The 18,366-nt window shown below is 39.0% G+C and overlaps 1 protein-coding gene across 2 annotated transcripts in view; it reads left to right on the top strand.

Moving 5' to 3' along the window:
- The window catches only part of ZDHHC20 (zinc finger DHHC-type palmitoyltransferase 20), a 48,299-nt gene extending 30,798 nt beyond the window's left edge, over nt 1-17,501 (top strand). The window contains exons 8-13 of one of the 2 annotated variants that reach the window (XM_066175860.1): nt 5,314-5,446; nt 7,034-7,160; nt 8,411-8,500; nt 9,645-9,760; nt 10,159-10,236; nt 12,372-17,501. In XM_066175860.1, the coding sequence (XP_066031957.1) occupies nt 5,314-5,446; nt 7,034-7,160; nt 8,411-8,500; nt 9,645-9,760; nt 10,159-10,196 (504 nt within the window). In that variant the 3' untranslated portion in view covers nt 10,197-10,236; nt 12,372-17,501. The remainder of the gene's footprint in view (nt 1-5,313; nt 5,447-7,033; nt 7,161-8,410; nt 8,501-9,644; nt 9,761-10,158; nt 10,237-12,371) is intronic. The other variant, XM_066175861.1, reaches the window with a different exon arrangement.
- Nucleotides 17,502-18,366: the final 865 nt, after the last annotated feature.

The following is an 18,366-nucleotide window of genomic DNA, read 5'->3' as shown; positions in this document are numbered from 1 at the left end:
AGAGGAACTGGGAAAATTAGTAACTATCTGCAGCAGTAGATACTGATATTTGCTATATTGGAGCAAATGGTTGCTGCTATGTCACGGTAAGAGAAGCTTGATCATGTATTCATAATAGCTGTACTTTGAGACAGTTGGTATTAGGAAAGATATATGGTGCAAAAAAGTTTGTTTTCATCTAAACTTGTGGGTCTGATCTGCCAAAGTACTGTGTTTCTCTTAACCTGTCAGTTCTGTATAGCAGCCTGTCACTGGGGAGAGCAAGTAGCCATGTGGGAATTGAGCTGTCAGTACTGTGAGATGAAAGCCATGAATGTGCTTATCAGTCGTAGCTGGGTCTTAAAAGATATTTCAAATTAAATGGTCTGATTCTGCTGTTCAGTCTTGCTTGGCTGTAAATAGTTAAATTTTCAATCTGTGAATGTGCCATTTCCAAACATCTGCCTGGCTGCTTTCCAGTGCTTTGTACGCAATTTCTAAGGAAACTGTAGATGCACTCTTACATATTTACCAGTCAGTGCTTGAGCAGAAAAAAGACAAAAAGCATTTGCTTTGTTATCTTACTTTATAATCATTAGTGCAACAAAAAAGGCCACAGGACAACTGACTACAATGAACAAACGTTTAATGCCAGCATTTGTAGCAGGACTTCCAAAGCTCATCGGACACAATGTTGAAGTGGCCTCTTGAGCAGAGGAAGTAAATTTAAGAGGGATTATTTTTTTTTAATTGATTCAGTTGTTAAAAATGTTTCCTGCAAGAATGGGCTACTTCTGAAATGTAACAATTGACAACATAGTTGTGTACTTGCTTTCAATTCCGGATACTTCCAAGACAGAATCTGGCAATTCCCTGGTCTTATCAGTGGAATGGATCTCTGACTCACTTTACTCATATTAAGTCACCCACTTCACAAAGCTAAAACTCTTCTGATCTTAAAACTGGTTTATTAAAGTACATTTCCAGAAAGAGGTGGCAGCTCCATAATCTTGTAGGCTTGCAAATTTTTGTATGTCTCTTGTGCATTAGCTTCTAGGCAAGGAAGGTTCTCTCTACATTTGTATGCAAACCGAAGCAGAATGCTGCTGACATGTGCTGTCTGTAGACTGCTTCAGTATATTGCTAATGCTCAGCTTTGTCTGCGACAGCATCAGACAGATTGCTGTTTGGACTTTTCTGTTGAGGCTGTCTAGATGTGCAGAACCACTGAATATTTTGAGTTGGAAGGGACCCTCAAGGATCATCAAGTCCAACTCTTCCGTAAACGGCCCATATGGGGATTAAAAACCCACAAGCTTGGTGTTATTAGCACCATGCTCTAAAACTGAGCAAATCAATGTTGTTTTTCCCCCCCCCAAAACTCGACTATAGGAAGTGTTACAGTACAACTTCAGAAAGTAGTGCTTATTTTTTGCTTCCTCACAGATGTTTTTCAGAGACTGTGCAACAAACTGCTGGATATATTCAATGTTGGAAAGAAGTATGGACCGCTTCTTGGGGAATGTAGCCTGGGGGAAGAACTTGTAATGAGGTTGTGGAGGTGTATGTGCTAACTACACAAATGTAGCAATCCATTGTTTTGCACTGTTGATAATGCTTGCATAGAGACATGATGCTCCTACGCAGAAACTTGGAAACATTGTGAGACATGCACACCTACCAAATTCTTCTGTTGAAGAAAGCCTTTGTGTTTCTCACTTTAACGTGCAAGACTTTTACACAGCACGTTTCATCTCTATGCAGAAGTGCTGAAGAAAGGCCTTGATTCTGTGCATGCAATAGTGGAACAACTACACTGGCTGGAAATATTTACCACACCCTGATGCTGATGTTAAAATCTGGTTTGTAGATCAAGGGAATGTAGCTGATTATTTATACCCATAACTGCTTTTTCTCTACTCATGACATTTTTATTTCTTTCTCAGAAGTTGTTAAAGATAAAATGTCAGTTTAACTAAATGTATTTGACACAAACATCAGCACTGGCTGGACACCCAGTGCTTGATGCCCTGTTTACACAGTGCATGGTGGTGCTTCCCAGTTTATATTTGTGTCCACTCTTATTCTTGCTGCACTGCCACCTCCTTGGAACCATTATGTTTTCCAGTCATTTTCAGTGTCTTTCACTGCCTCCAAATTAATTTTCAGTCCTGAGTGTAGCTAAATAAAGGATGTGATACATAACCTGGGTGGATGGCACGTGCTTCTGGAAAACTTTGGTTTTATTAACAATCGGGGGGTAAAAAAAAAGGAGTGGTTCTACATCATTAGTTTGAACTCATTCCTCTTGCCTATTCTAAGGATGTAGACCTGAGTTTTTTCAAAGATTAGACTAGACCTATCTACTGAAAAATGAGGAACAAATCAAGCTCAGACAGAATTTTTTTTTTTTTTTGAGGGGTTTTATGACCTGATACCAGTCAAATGACTCTGTTTGTGAAGGAGTTTGTAGGGAACTCTTGAGTAGTGACTGGCTTCAGCCTATTGTGTGCTAAGAAGTCCAGATTGTGTTGTGCAAATTGCTTCCTTTTGTAAACTCTGCAGCTCTCTTACCTGCAAGTCTCTGCTTCCGGGCTGCTGCTGAGCATAATGGTCTTAAATAGCCAGTGTCTGCAGTTTCACTCTCTTTTCACATGCGGGGGGCATGTGGACTGCTGCTGGAACACCACTGTGAATAAGCTTGTTATACACACTCAAAGACTGCATGCTTCTCTCCAGTAAAGAGATGCTTCAGTTCTGCAACTGTCATTCAAGAAGTTACAACCAGTGGCTGAAACTGGGTAGCCAGAAGAGGTAAATGCTCCCTGGGGATCATGCAGATTAATCATGCGTAATTCAAAAAGTCCTCCAGGTTGTAGAGCTGCTGCTTTAGGGAGATGCAAGTGAAATAAATTCAGATTTTCTGACCTACAGAAAACACAAAGACTAAGCTGCTGCTGCTCTTCAGCATCAGAATAAACTCCTGAGAATTCCTTGTAGAGAATTATTTTGTTTAAATATGTAATTTCAAAAGAGGCATAGGAATTCAAGGTGGAAAAAATCAGTTGGGCAGGTGGGGAGCACTGCAGTGTGCTCTGAGGTAGAAAGAGCTTCAACAGGAAGCTCAGGAATAAGCAGCAACTGGAGTATTTTGCTAGGCTGGATTTCGGTGGATCACAAAACACAACATACACCCACTGCAGGTGGAAGAGGGATGGTTGCACAAATTGTCAGTAAGTAAGTAATAAAATGGCCAGTAAAAAGGAAGGTGACCTTAAATAGCAGTTTAGAGAGCTGGACTCTGCTTGTCATTTGCTTACTGTAGAATTATCTAATGGCAGCCAGCCCTTTTGAAAATGCTGCGTACATCTGCCTGATTCTAATGTAGTTGCTTGGGCTTTCCCTAAGCTTTTTGCACATATTATTGTAATTTAAAAGCCATACATCTTGCCTACAACAGATTATTTAAGTGCTAGCATATTAGCCAAGATAACCACTCTTTAGGTATAAAGTTTGAAATTTAAAAGCTAATTTGAACCCCACTTTCCTGTTTCTTCCTTTGTTTTCTCAAGCACTGGTTCAATTTCAGGTGTTGTACTAAAGATACATCCTACAAACTGCTCTATATTGGAGGAAATTAGGAAGAAGAAAAACTGAACTGATTTGTTATCTGGTCTTTTTTAAATGAAGAAAATTGTGCAAAGAATGGCAATTTATTTTTATGGGTTTGGCTGAAACTACATCTAATGGTAATGGATATGTTCTGAAGTCAGAAAGATTTTGTAATTAATAAACCATTACTTTATACCTCGGGAGTATTCTGAGCTTTTCAGACCTTTGTGAATGGTTTCATCATACAGAATATTCACATGAACCTTTCTTGTGATGGAAGCAACTAGCAAAGAAGGAAATTGGTATAGTCAGACTGTCCAAGCTGAGCAACCACTTGAAAATTCAGTCACGATCTGAATTCCAATACTTCTGTGCTTCAGTAGAAAATTTCATGCCTTGGAAGTTGGTACTGGGCTCTTGCGTACTTCTCTGTTTTCTTGGAGAACAGGACCTAAAAATGCTGATGTGCTTTGGAAATTGGCACATCCAAGAGCACATCTGCACACCAACCACTTTGTTCTTAACAAAGCCTGTGCTGTTTTCAAACACTCTGTCTTAACCTAATACTAGTGTTTAATAAATTGTCTTTCTTTGCACAAAGCTTTGCCACAGGAAAGCTGCAGAGAATTGTCCAAAGGTAAAATCCAATGTTGCTGTCATTATTTAAATATTGTTCCTACTACAATTTTTCTAGTCCAGTCATTCATGGCAGGTGTTTACATCATCACAGAAGGAAGGAGATTAGTAATCTGTTGCCTATAAATATAAGCTGTGTACAGGGAAATGGATATACCTATGTGCACTCGATCTTAATTGAAATGTGTTTTAGCTTAAAAAAGGAAGCCTTAGATAAATGGGTGTACTGAATGCACTAATGGAAAAAGTAATGGCAGTAATGCTAAGTAAATAGCTGAGTAAAAATAGCCTCTCTGCTTTCATAATGTTGTTAAAGGTCAACTGCTTTAAAGTGCTGTGAATTTGAGGATATAGAGCTGGAATAGTATTCTTACAAATCCCATTGGCCTTTTGAAAGTGGAAGTCTAAAAATAGTTCAGGTTGGAATTGACAGTCTGATATGGGTGGGGGTTGGTTTCTTTATGGTTGTTATATTGAAATCGTTGTTTTTCACATAGCTTTCTGGTGATTCACTTCTACTTGGTCAGACGTGGCATATTTGTTTTGCTAGGTACATGCTGGTTGTTGCTTAAACATTAGAGGTCATCAAAAATTGAAGATCTGTCCCGTGTCTGGTTGAGGACTTGTTCATGACAACCATTTCCCTTTTACGTTCATTATGCCAGTTGAGAATTAGTTTCAGTTTTACTACCTTGTGGCAGGAATTGCACTTTCTTTCCTCTTCAGAGGAAGTGACTTTGGTCATATTTTCCCCATGTCTCTTTGGCTGTGGCTGCACAGTTAACATCTTCAGGTATAGAAAATGGTTTGCCTTGTCCCCCCTACTGTGCATTTGAAAACCATGGATGAACATGTGCATTCACAGTACTAAACATGGGGGAAGGGGTACCCATGAGATTGAAATGCTGTTGTTTTCCAGTTTAACATGACATAAAAGGAAAGCTGGGCAGCTGCTTTTCTTTCGTGGTGAAAACTGAGGTGAAAGACCTATAGCAGTCTGGGTGTGGCAGGAAGTGTTCAGCAACAATACTGCCTTAGTTGCTAGGAAGTGTTAACATATTAATCTCTTTCTCTCTTTCTCCCCAGAATGAATTGCCAGATACCCATGCAAAGTTCCACGTACTATTCCTTTTCTTTGTGGCAGCCATGTTCTTCATCAGCATCCTGTCACTCTTCAGCTACCACTGCTGGCTGGTTGGCAAAAACAGATCAACTATAGGTCAGTTCATTGGGATATGGAACTTTTCCTCATCCAGAAAAATGATAATTCAGTGAGAATGTGAGGTCTACATGATCTGTCATCACATAAAAATTATTTTTTTCAATACTATGCAATAAAAAGCATATTTGGTGGAAGTAATTAAAGGTGAAACAAATGGGCAAATGAAGCCTGTGGGGCATCCTCTGCTGGAGCCAAGCATTCATATTAATGATGACTGTTCATTTCTTATGTTTGTATTTTTGAGACCTCTGAGGAACCATGCATTTTGTTGTGTTTTTAGTCTGAAGTATGTAACCCAGTTGCTACTTGCCACTCTGTTGTTCTAATACTTTGAGTAGCTGAGTAGCCCCTACCAAGTCAGAGGTTCTGCTGTACATCAACATGTACTGCATTTTGAACTAGATACATACGAGTATTCTTAAGTCCTGTGAAAGACAACTGACCTTATTGTTAGGAAGTGGCTTGTAAAAGTGCAATAAAAATCAAAATACTGATGCACATTTCCTAGATAACAAGAGATTCCCATAATTTTATGTCTAAACATTTTAAATGGCATTGATCAGCATAACCAAGCTATATGCATTTAATTAAAATACTTGAAGTTCTTGCTAGAAAACACTTGAGAGTGTTTTTTGCAGTGTGTGGGGGTACAGGGACTGATGAGTATTTCTACAACTGAGTAAGTCAAAATCTTATATCTTTCATTGAAATTTAAAATTCTAACCTCAAAAATAAGTGGGTTGATTCAAAGTAAAATAATTTTCAGCTAGAAATGTTTTGCTAGAATTTTTTGATTGGTTGACAGGAGAGTTATTTGAATTCCTTTTCTTTTGATGGGTCTACTGGTAAGGACTGTTCACAGTTTCTTTTTAGCTTTGAAGAAAACTTCAGCATATTCCTTACCCAAAAGTCAGTGGTCATAATTTGCACCACAGTACTTTATCTGCTTTCTGGATTGTGGTTGTAAAAAGACAAGATATTGGTATGGAGGGAGAGCAATGAGTCCTCTCAGTTCTTGGCCAAGGGTATAACTGGACTGAGTAGGAAAATGGTGGTGGTTTGCTATAGTTCATGGTGTATCTGTTTCTAATGTAATACATTTCATCTTCCTCTGATAGCACGGGATGCTCTTAATTCAGCTTCCTAATTTGGCAGATGTGGAAAAACCTGTTCTGTATGGGCTTAGGTTCAGCAGTGCTTATGGTGAATTACTCCTATAAGGGAAAGTCTTCTGCTCAAAGAAGGCTGAAGAGAGAGCAAGTCACCAAGGAATAAGGGCTGGAATAAGGGATGTGTGTGGTTATCTTTGGCATGCTGATGGTACTTAGCTTTGTCTCAGACTTTGTTAAATGTAAAGAAAGAAAGTTGACAAAGTGACTGTTCAGCTTACCTGATTTTCGTATTTTTCACTAACCCTGTGATTTTTTTTTCTCTGATTACTTGAGATCTTTTTTTCCCCATAATATACATCAAGATCATGTTACCTTTCCCAAAACTGGTTCCACAGCAGAGAAGTTTTAGTTTGTTTCTTCATGTTCCCTGACTTCTTCCTGGTTTAAGGAATTGCATGTTTTTATTTTACAGAAACATTTCGTGCACCCACATTTCGAAACGGTCCTGATAAAAATGGCTTTTCTCTTGGATGCAGCAAAAATCTAAGAGAGGTTTTTGGAGATGAAAAGAAGTATTGGTTACTCCCTATCTTTACCAGGTATTCAGTCTGAATAGTAATGAATTAGGGAATGAATTGATTCCATGACTTCCACCTTGCTTCTCTTTCTACTAAAAAAATAAAACAAAGCTGAAAAGCCAACTTGTATATCCAGTACAATAAATGTTGGTGCAGGGAATATATGCAAGAGAAAACAATCAAACTCCATACAGAGTTTTCATTCAAAGACAGGGAGCTTGTTTACAAGAGCCTTTTAAATGCAGAAGTTTCAAAAGCTTTGAGAAGTGTATTGCAAAATACACTTGTATTGTACACCTTTTGGTGGTAGTCTCAGTGATTATAGTGCAGAAATCAGCAACTCAGAGAGATTAAACAGCTGCATCACAACAACATCAGTTCACAAACACCCTCTCTTGCCCCTGGAAAAACTTGACAGTTTTCCTTTTGCTGTAGATTACACTTTAGGAATCAAAAGCCATCTAAGAAAGTGCACATAAATAAAGAACAGAGGCGGAAAATAATCTGATATGATGAAAAATGCTGGATTTAAAATGTCAGCTCCGCCAGCGTTAGGGGCTTCCAGACAAGCTTGATGAAGCAGGACTGACATGCTGACCACTTCCACCACTACCAGATTTTGGCAGAATGAAGTAGGAACTGTGTTTCAACACTGCTCTTGGGGGGCTGTGTATCAGGTAAAAATGTTGCTGTTTGTAAAGCTGAGGTCTGGTATCAAACAGCAGAAGTATAAGTTGACTCAGCTGTTTGCTCAACTACGATATGATTAAAGACAGAAACTCCACTGTAGATGGCTCGATCTGTTTTGCTACCACATTTTATCCTGATAAACTTTAAAGGAGGGCTTAGCTAATTTCAAAATTAGGGGTGACGGGGAAAGTATGGCCACCAGAATGTTATTTATGATACAGCTTCTGAGGTTGTCAATGCCAGAGAGCCTTACCATGTGTGCATGCAGGTTTGGGAGAAGATATGGGCTACTGAAATACATCTACTGTTTCTGAAATCCACAGACTTGTGCTGTGCACAGCAGTCCATACTCAGTGATAGGGTGGGAACCAATTGAGCTTCAAGATTTAATTAACTGATCATCTGATTTAATGGTAGAAATGCCTTGCTAGAGTCTGGAGTTCAGCACTTCAGTTTAGCTGAACTGGAGTTCAGCTCAGCTAATTGACTCGAGCCTGTAGCCTTTGCCTCTTTCACGGGTCCTTGATCAGTTCATTTAAGTCAGCTACCCATAGTGATTTGAGTCTTTGTTTCTCATTTAGTTTGGGTGATGGATGTAATTTCCCAACTCGTTTGGTGATTATGGATCCAGAGCAACTTGCAGTCTCAAGCCAAAATGAACCTGCCAAAAGGTAACTATAGCACTTAAAATACTGATTTTGTACTATTTACTACTTATCTGGAGAAAAAAATGGTTTCAAAGTTAGTTTTTGAATTCTTTCTGCTTCTTGTCATCTTCAGAGTGAGTTTGTAAGTCTTCAGTGAAGGATAGAATGGATTAAGACTGAAAACTTGACTGTGTCTTGGTTTTGTTGTAACAGAGGATAAGGCTCTAATACAGAAATAAGAGATAATGAGTAATACAGAGATAATACAGTAATACAGAAAGTAAGAGAGCTTACTGGCCCTTAACAATCAAAACAGTCCTAGGGAAGACTGAGTAATTGTCCATGGAAAAAAAAAAGTTTTGTTTATTTGTTTGTCTTGGGTGTTTTTTGGGTTTTTTTGTGAAAGCAAGGTATTATTTGTGTTTCATCTCCTCGAGCATGCTTAAACAAGTAATGCTGAGACACTTTGCAAGAGAAGGAGATCTCTCATGCTGGGGGTTTTAGCTCATTACTTTTTATCCCTCCCAAATTTGCATGTTTTGTATCTTCAATGTGTTTTCAAAGAGACAAGAGTCTCTGTGTGCAGTTTCTGGGGGTGTTTACAATTGTCACTTCAGAAGTCTTCTACAGAGTTTGGTGAATTTTTAAGCTGAAGGTTATTGCCAACAGCAGTCACCTGAGTTACCAGACAGTAGAGGATTCAAAGGCAGTACAGAGAAGTTGCTTCCAGTGCAACATAACCTGTGGAATTTACACAAGAACAGGACCCTTGTGCAAAGTATCCTTTTACATTCAGAAGATTGTTCAGAAGAAGGCCCTGGCATTTGCATGGGATAAGATGGCATTTGGTTGCTCTTCCAGATGGAACTGCGTAGGTTTTCTTTTTAGCTGTGTGGCAATGTTATTGTCAGGGTGCCATTTCTTATGTATCAACCCATGGGTTTTTTCCATTAGAAGTGAGTGGACTGTGTCAGGTAGAGGTTTATTTTAGACTGATGACTGGAATAAGCCTGTAGAGGAATTAGAGTTGGGGGCAGGCAGCCATTTCCAGTTGGCACCGTAGGGTTTTTTGTTGTTAGCTTCGCTTTTAAGTAACTTCAGTATTGTAAAAGTGTCTGAAGCAGCTACTGGTATTACAGAATTCCTGTTGACTTTGCTTACTTTTCAGCTCTGTAGCCAATCAGTCCTTTCCTACTCGACCACTCAGTGAATCACAAAATCGGTTGCTGTCCGGTGATTGTCAGTGGGTAGAAACTGGCCCTGAAGAGGAAAATGTGAAATCAGGTAGTGGTTTTGTTTGTTGTTCAGTTTTCCATGGTTCTTTTTGTTTTGGTTTGGGGTGGTTTTTTTTGGCACTTAGAAAGTCCTTAGGAATTGGCTGGAGTGATACAGAAGAAAATGTGTTCCATAGAATCAAGTCAGGATATTTAGAAATTGAGGTTAACTTGCATCCCATGTTCTCCTTCAAAATTAGCTATTGTGTTAAGGTAGTGGATGGTAGATGGATAGATAATTCTCCTTTTGCACTTCAGTTCTGAGATTTGGGATCTTCTGTGTTTGGTTAGGGGGAGGAAAATATTTTTCTAAAGTAGGCATGGTCAATGTGCTTTCTGGTTTGAAATCTCTGCTATTTGTTATGCAAATCTGCAAAAACACATAATTAAGATTCTTTCACATTCTAGGTGCAAAAAAGCATATTATAGTTTCATTGGAAAGCTGATCTCAGCTAATTACTAACCAACCATCTCAATGAGAAACAGGTAAGACTAACATAATTGATTGCCATTTCTGTACATGTATGAATAAAGTTGACATCTCAAAGACAAAAATCAACTAGTCATGGAATGCAGAGGAGTCATCTGATGTTGGATGAGTAATAGCAAAGTCTAAACAAAATTCAGAATGGCTGTTGAGAAGCCAAGCCAAGAATGGGAGTAATGCTGTAGTGCAGGAAACATGGGCTGGCTAGGCCTGGGATGAGTCGGATTAATCCTGTAATTTAGATTGAAATGGGTAGTGCTGGATTTATTACCTGACCTGGGAAAAGAATCTGATGCTAAGCGCAATTCTGAGATGAAACACTGTCTTGAGGAAGAGCTTCTTAAATGTCTTTTTCTTAATCATATATTGGTGGGCCATGTTCTGCTCTTTAGGAAGCTCCATAAGGTCAGTAAGTGAATACAGGTCTCTGCATACAGACTGCTCAGTCACATTTGGAATTGATAGTGATCTTCTGGAATGTTTTTTGTATTAAAGTGCCCTGTGTGCACTTTGCATTTAGGAAATACAGTGAGTGCTGAGGCATATATGAAATTTCTCTTGGTGTATTTCCAATTACTAAATTAGACTTCTTTTATATTGACTTTCAACTTTGGTGAGCTTATAAGCTCCCACTAAGTTTTTCTGTCTGAAAGAGAAACAAGTCTTATTTGGTCAACTAACAGCTGTAGAAGCTAGAGCTGAGCCATTACCCCCTGCCTCTTTTGTTGTTGTTGTTGTTGTTTTGGGTTTTTTGATGGGGGGGATGTTTTTGCAAGTAATTCAGTTTTTTATCAGAACTAAAACACTACATTTGAATTTGGTAAGCTCGGTAATTTTAGGATTACTTTTTTTCCCTTTCCTTTTATTTTTAAGGAGCCTTCTGAACTAAAATTATAGTTTTGGCAGGGGGTCGGTTTGTTTTCAAGGAAAAAAAAAATCTTTCTAAAAGGTCTTTGTGGGTGATGTTGTGATGCTTGGGCTGATATTGGTCAGACTGCTCAGTGTAAACTCATACAAAACCAAGATAAGACTAGTTAGTTAGGACTTCTGAAAAACCTACTCAACCATGAGAACTCACCAATGGTAAGTTTCCCCTTTCCAACTTTTCTTAATGCTATATAAATGTGCAAAAGAATATCCTGAGTAAGGAGTTCCTTTCAGCCTCCAGCTATATAAAACCTAATCTGATCTAAATAGGTTACAAAGGCTTTTCTGTTCCTCATGAAGCAGAATAGAAGTTTCTGAGGGCAGCTCATCCCAGCAGCCTTTGATACGGTATTATAGAAAGGTCTTAATCTTTCTTTCCACTGACCTAGAGAGGGAGCATAGATGACTGTCTTAAGCTAGACAATTAATTGGTAATAGTTTGAGATTTAATTTCTTTTCTATCTTCTCTCTCTTCCTAAAGTGAGGCCAGATTTAATAAAGAATTTGTACTTTGTGTTGCACTTGCCCAAACTACACTAGTTTTAAAAGTTCTATAAATAAAAGTGCATAATTGCACCCAATGCAAAAGCATTTGGGTATGTATTACCTTAAATTAACTCAGTAACACAGTGTTTGAACCATTCTGAGTTCGGTTGGATTTGATCACAGTTTAGGCCAAGATGGTTAATTCCAGCCCTGCATTTCTAAACAACTATACAGTAGCTGTGAGATCCAGAATCGGTTCAATGCACTTCCATAATACGCTGTAAAAAGCCAGTAGTTAGTTATGTTTTTAAAATTTGGGCCTGTAACACAGCAGAAGCAAAGTCATGGCTTATTCTAGTGTACAGAGCTTGATTTGCATAAGGAGGCCAGTCCCACGGCCTCACATAGGCAAATACCATTTGTGTCCTCACAACTATCAATTTAGTGAATTGCCACTCAGGGATCCAGGATACTTTAGATGCAGACCAGTGGTGACGGATTGATGTTCTTAGCACTGATAAACTTCTAAAACATAAGAAGTGTGAAACAAAACCCCACACCTCCCAGAAGGCTATTTCTGAGTTGAAGTTGCCTTAACTACTTACCTTAATCAGAAGTCTGTAAATCATATTACCCAGGTGCATTTGTGTAATGCACTATGATGTGTTCTTTTCAAAGCTAATTGGATAATTCCATTAATTACCTTTCTTTGTTTCACCAGGTTTCTGCAACACATTTTGAGCTTGAATATTTCTTAATTTTGTTTGGAAGAAGCTGAGCAGTAAGAAATGGAACATGAACATTTTAGGAAGAGACAAGAAATTCAAGTTTCTGCACAGTACAATGGATTCTTGTAAGCACTATTGCAGAGCAGGGAAGTTAAGACAGATGCCTTAAGATTCTTAATGTGCATTTATGCAACACTGAATTACATACTGCTACCAAAGGGCCACATCCAGAAGTGCCCTGCTTGGATACACAAGGTCCAGAGTGGGAACTATGCATTTCTTTTATGCTGCAGTGGTGGGGGTAGATTGCAGAGACTCCTACCTCCTCACGGGCAAACTTCATACCTTAGGCACTGCAGAAGTCACTTCCATAGCAGGTCTCCAGAGTACAGAAGGAAAGAAAAAAGGAAAAGGAAGGGGAAAAAAAAAAAAGTCAGCCTAGAAGCATGGTCAGCCAGTCTGAAGTGGGAGTATACATAGTTCAGATGCCAGGTGATGGGGAAGGGACTGGATGATGTCTTCTCCTCTCTTCCTATTAACCAACCCATGATCACAGCTCTCCAAGTCTTTTGGGACTGAGGGTTCCTTCTACTAGCTGTGCTTTGGAGCAAGGCAATGCCAACAACATAAAAGCCTTTAACTTGGGTGTTGCTTTTTTGCTATAGGATTGAGCTTCCTCATCATTGTAACTTGATTTATTTAACCATACCAAGGACAGAGCTCAGAGAAGAAAACTTGGATTTTAGTTAAAGAAAACATGGATTATTACTTTCCAGCAATTGTCAGTCACTAGACAAGGAAAAGGCAGTGCAAAAAGGAATTCACTGTTCTTATATTTTCTGTTACTGTTTGCTGTGTTCTGTGTAAGGCAGCAACAAAATGGTAAAGTACCCCTGAGAAAAATCGTATTGCAGTTGTGTGTTGCTAGAAAACAGAACCAGCAGAGTACTGTTTTTTCCATGGGACTCTTCATGGTTTATAAATACTGTTTTATACTTTTGTTTTATCCTTTTAATAAAGGCACAAGGTTTTACTGGTTCTAAAATACAAGTATCAGGTACTTAAGACAAGATTAGTGTTGGATCATAGATCTGTGTTAGCACACTGAAAAATTGCATCCTTTAGTCTCCCACTTTTAAGTCCAGTTTAAGTGATGCTGAAATTGCTAGACTGATGGTTTTGTGCAGCAATGTACTGTTCACAAAAGGCAAAATGTGTTTCCTGTGCGAGGAATCAAGTCCATCCCATCCTTAGCTCAAGACCTACAGCAAACAACATGGGGTTTTTTTCTCCTCACTCCTCTACAGAGAAGACTGCTAACACATCTTTGGGTGGTATTGGAATTTTGCACCTGGAAAAAGTGACAAATACTATTTTTCTGTCTGTAACTTTTCTGATGTTCAGCTGATGCTGATTACAAATAGTCATGAGCCCTTTTGATACAGACTGAAGGTAGTCAAATTGGTGATCTAGTCCAAAAGAACCTGTTTGGTTTGTCTCCCAGACTGATTGCTACTTGAGTTAAATATGTTTATGATGGAAATAATAAGGTATCAAGTATACTGTAAGGTTTAAAATAAGTATTTTTTGTCTTTGGATATAATAAATTTTTATTAAATATTAATCTTCTGGAACAAGAACTCTTTGAGAACCTATGAACATGATTTCACTGTTGGATGTTCTTGAGACAGAAGCAATGGTCCAAACTTGCATGTTTTTATAAAAGTTGCAGAATGTTTCTTCAAACTTTGTACAAGAAATTTTGCATTTGCTAATTCCGAAACTTACAAAAACATTTGCTATACATTGATCTGAAAAGGTTTAGCTTTTTCTTCTCAAATGTTTAGTAAGAAATGCCCATCTTAACATAAGCTCTCAGCAGTGTTGCACCAGCAAGATTTCTTGGGGAAGATAACAGAGCAGGAAGACTGCATGTACCAAAATTTGCAGCCCCAAACACTGGTGGAACTGTCATGGAGGGCCTGGGATATCATCTGGCTTTTACTGCATCCATGTATTATGCCTGAAATAACATGTCCACGCACAGACACTAAGCAAAATGTGTGTCAGAATCCTCAGTATCACTGACTCAGCAATATGGTCTCTGCTCCCCCCACCCACTCCCCAAAGTGCTTCATATACCACCCCCCATGAATGTATGTATCCTGTAGGCCAACATCAGAACTTGTTTGATTTCGTTAGTCAGGACAGTGAATCTACAGGAAAGCCTACAAGTAAACAGACTGGGCTCTCTCCGTGTGCATTTTGTAGTGAGTGCTGCTCTTCTGAAAGCACTTCTTTGTAAATCTGATGGACATTTTTGTGGCTTTTCATGAAGAACTGACCATTGTGACATGCAGGGCACAGGAATATTTTGTCCTAGATTTTTCTTCATATTTGAGGTGAGGAGAGCAGTGGTTTAGGATAATCCCAAGGCCAGAGTTACTGTTGGTGTAAAAGCAGGCATTACTGAAAGTCACTTTGACAAATACGAAACATAGTAAAATGATTGAAAAATGATTCTCCCACATTCACCACCCCAAACCCCTTTTATTTTTTTTCCCCTGGGGAACTGGGGACTAAGAGAAACCTCAGACTGATTTAAAGGAATTAAGTTCTCTGAGACAATTGTACTGCTGAAGGGCATGCTGAGTGGGATGGAGGGGCTAGGTTTTCCTGGCAGGCCTGGGCTTTTGGGGAGGTATCATGGCTAAGGCAGCAGGATGACCTCCTCTGCCTTTGGATTCTGTCCTGAGCACTCCCTGTGCTTTGCTGTGTCAGGAAGTCCTGAGGGAGCAGGATGGCTCTTGTACGTGTCCCTGCCAGCAGAGGCAAGGGCTGCACGAAGGGGGTACTTTTGGCCCATGGTCAGGAAATCAGAAGGGGGCTGGATCTTGAGGAAACAACTGTTTCAGGGTGTTGGGCCATGTTGTACATGCTGGTTTTGTGCTTTAACCTACTCTGTGTCAGGGAGTCTTGAAAAATACCTATGTTGTCATTAAAAATAGCAGCTCTTAAGCTTTTAGATCCATTAAAGTAATGACTACTACTAGCCATACATAGTAGTTATTGTAGGATAGTTGACATTGGCTACAATTAACAACTGCTTTTGTGTTTCATATTGCTTTTCTCTTTTAAAAAAATCTACATACACTCAAAAAATCAAAAAAATGGCTTTAAATTCCCAGTGTGAGGACAGAAGCCTGATGTAGGGGAGGATTTCAGTGTGATTCATCCTCCATTTTTCTGAAATGTCTTGAAATAAAACTGTACCTGTGAATATGAGGCAGGAAAAAAATCCATAAATAGAAATTACTTAAAACTACACAATACTGTGGGGTTTTTTTTACTCGCAGAGTGTACAACACACACATCATTGCTGTGCCTACCAAAGGTGCATTATGGGAGGAGGGCAGGAAGAGAAGTGGGTTTCTGTCATTAATTGACTTCCTACAGTATTATTTTGAGATTGTATTGATACAAGTCGGATGTGATTAAAACCCTCCATTTTAAATAATCAGAGGATTACTTTAGAGGAAGTTTAGGCATTTCTATTTTTAGTGATTTGAGTAGAAATCACGGTAACCTTTTTGTTAAAGCTGCCTCTTGCATGTGGAATTTGCAAGTACCAAACTACTTTTGGTATGCTGTTCTTACAGACTGGTCCTGTTCTCCAGAGTGCTGAATACTTACAGTTTTCAGGTACTGTTTCTTTCCTTTGGTCTTGTGTGGTTCTTCTTTATTAATGATATTTTGGGTTTGGATGAATTTCAGTACCACTGAGTATGCACACAAAGACCTCGTGATCTAACTGAAGTATGGTCCAGTTGTAGCTGAGCAGAGCCCCAAGATGAGGGAAACTGCAGCACCTGCAGCAGTATTAATGTCTGGCAGACTCACCAAGATGCACCAGTTCCGACATCGATTGACCAAATCTGCCTGGATCTGGAGCACTGACTGACCAGATTTTTACTAAAAGTAACAACAGAACCAAGACAGCTTTGAGCTTCATAATGTATGTTCTCCAAAGACACCCTCGAAAATTGTGTCTGACTGGGGGATTTGGGTGTGCATTTAGAGAGGTTAGCAGTTACTTTTAGCTCACAAACCCCTCTTTTTGCAGTACCTAAAAAACAGCAATGTGTGCAACTTCAGAGGCTCTTCTATCCCTAAATGGCACCAAAGAGCAGCTGCACATAAAGTGATTTAGTACTGAATACATTTGTTACACTCATTTCTATCAATTTATTTTGTATATAGAGCTTTTTATACACATTTTTCTTAATTATGTAACTGTCATGAAACGTCATGAAGCTACGAGTTGTAGTTTGTTTTAATGCGGATTAAAACTGGTGTTTGGCCATTTGTTTTCTGAAGCCATTACTTGAATTTGTTTCCATTAGGTAGTGAAGTCTGATAATGTTTACAGGATTGCTTTCTTTGGTTTGGAGAGGTTTCCTCATCTTTCTTCCTACCCCCTGTAGGGTAAGGAACAGAGAGCTCATGCTCAGTAGTCAAGCAGATGTGTCAGAGATGAAGTATTTGTATGACTTTGTCACCAAAGCATTGGGGGTGACATGCTGATTCCCCTCCATTTACACTGCTTAGCTGACCACTTAAGACACTTAGCATGGTCCTCTCTGATTCCTCCTGTCCCTTATCCTGTTATCAGCTTTATTGTGGGAAACTTAAATCTTCCTGAATGATGATTTACAATCATGAAGCTATCCCAGAAGGAGGCAGCATTCCTGCTGTTAAGTCTGTTCTGTTTTTAACTTAGATGAATGAAGCATTCTTGGGTTACCTCTGCAGTTCCTTTTGTATTTGCCAGCAAGGGTCATCAACATTTGCACTAATCACAATGTCCCAGCTGTTCTACTTCCACAAAGTTATTTTTACTGTTGTGCTGCCTAAACTTGTAATGAGCTGTATTTAAGTTTGGGATGACGTGTAAAAGATACCCGTAATAATGACGCACTTATTGTATTTTTTTGTATGTTACAGATAGGACTCATCCTATGCACAGAGAAAACGTTGCCATTTATAGTTTAATACTTGAAGTAACTTTTGGAAACGGGCTTTTATAAACGAATTAAATACAAAATCACGTTGCTTTGCTAAAAGTTCCTTCATGTTTTAATTGTATTTGCAATTTCCCCGTATGTATACTTTTTCATAAAGTTCTCTTAAGCCATTTATAACCAATGAAAGTGCATTCAAGATTTTGTACATCAGTGTTCAGACCTGTTCATACTTCTCTGAAGTATAATTCATGTTTAATTAACAAGTACCATTTTAAATCTCTTTTCCAAAGTGATATCAATGGACTTGACACTTGAATTCATCAGTGAGTGCAACATCAACTTAATAAAAGTCTGTGAAAGAATCTGAAAAGTGCTCAGCTGTAGCATTTATGTATTAGATCAGTGAGAAAAACTGCCTACCTGGGAAACACTGCACCATTGCTCTGGTTTTTACACTCCAGCTGCAACAAACCTCAGATTAGACTCACTCTTGACACATCTTCCAGGTCACTGAGTCTTGTGGGGAAATACAAAGCCTGACGTGTGGCTAACTCTTATTCCTTCAGGACACTAAGCCTGACTTAGAAGTCAACTGTTCAAACAGGAATCAGCCTTGTTCCTTTTAGATCAGGAACAATCTGTGTAGGAGAGCTGTAACACCCAAGCTGACAGTGACATGACAATGACAGTTAAAATCAACACTTATTTCCAGAAAGTTTGGGGGTTTTTTTTAAGTGGAACATTTTATAATATTCCATTAATTCCAGCCTCATCCCCCTGCCTCTTCAGTTCTAGTTCCCCTTGGTCCTTGCATGCCTGATGGCAAGTGTCATAGTCTGTCTGAAGTACTGGTGTGCACAGACCAATCCCTGAGGAAGGGAGAGTGACCAGCCCAAGCCATGTGGCCAGTGCCAGCAGAGGAGCCCTTTCAACACAGCAGCAGTGTTCTCCAGGCTTTCAGAAG

Source organism: Chamaea fasciata, unplaced genomic scaffold (genome assembly GCF_029207755.1).
Source record: "Chamaea fasciata isolate MVZ Bird 193981 ecotype frontalis unplaced genomic scaffold, bChaFas1.0.hap1 SCAF_2, whole genome shotgun sequence".
Lineage (NCBI taxonomy): Eukaryota > Metazoa > Chordata > Aves > Passeriformes > Sylviidae > Chamaea > Chamaea fasciata.
This window is presented reverse-complemented; position numbering and strand designations above follow the sequence as displayed.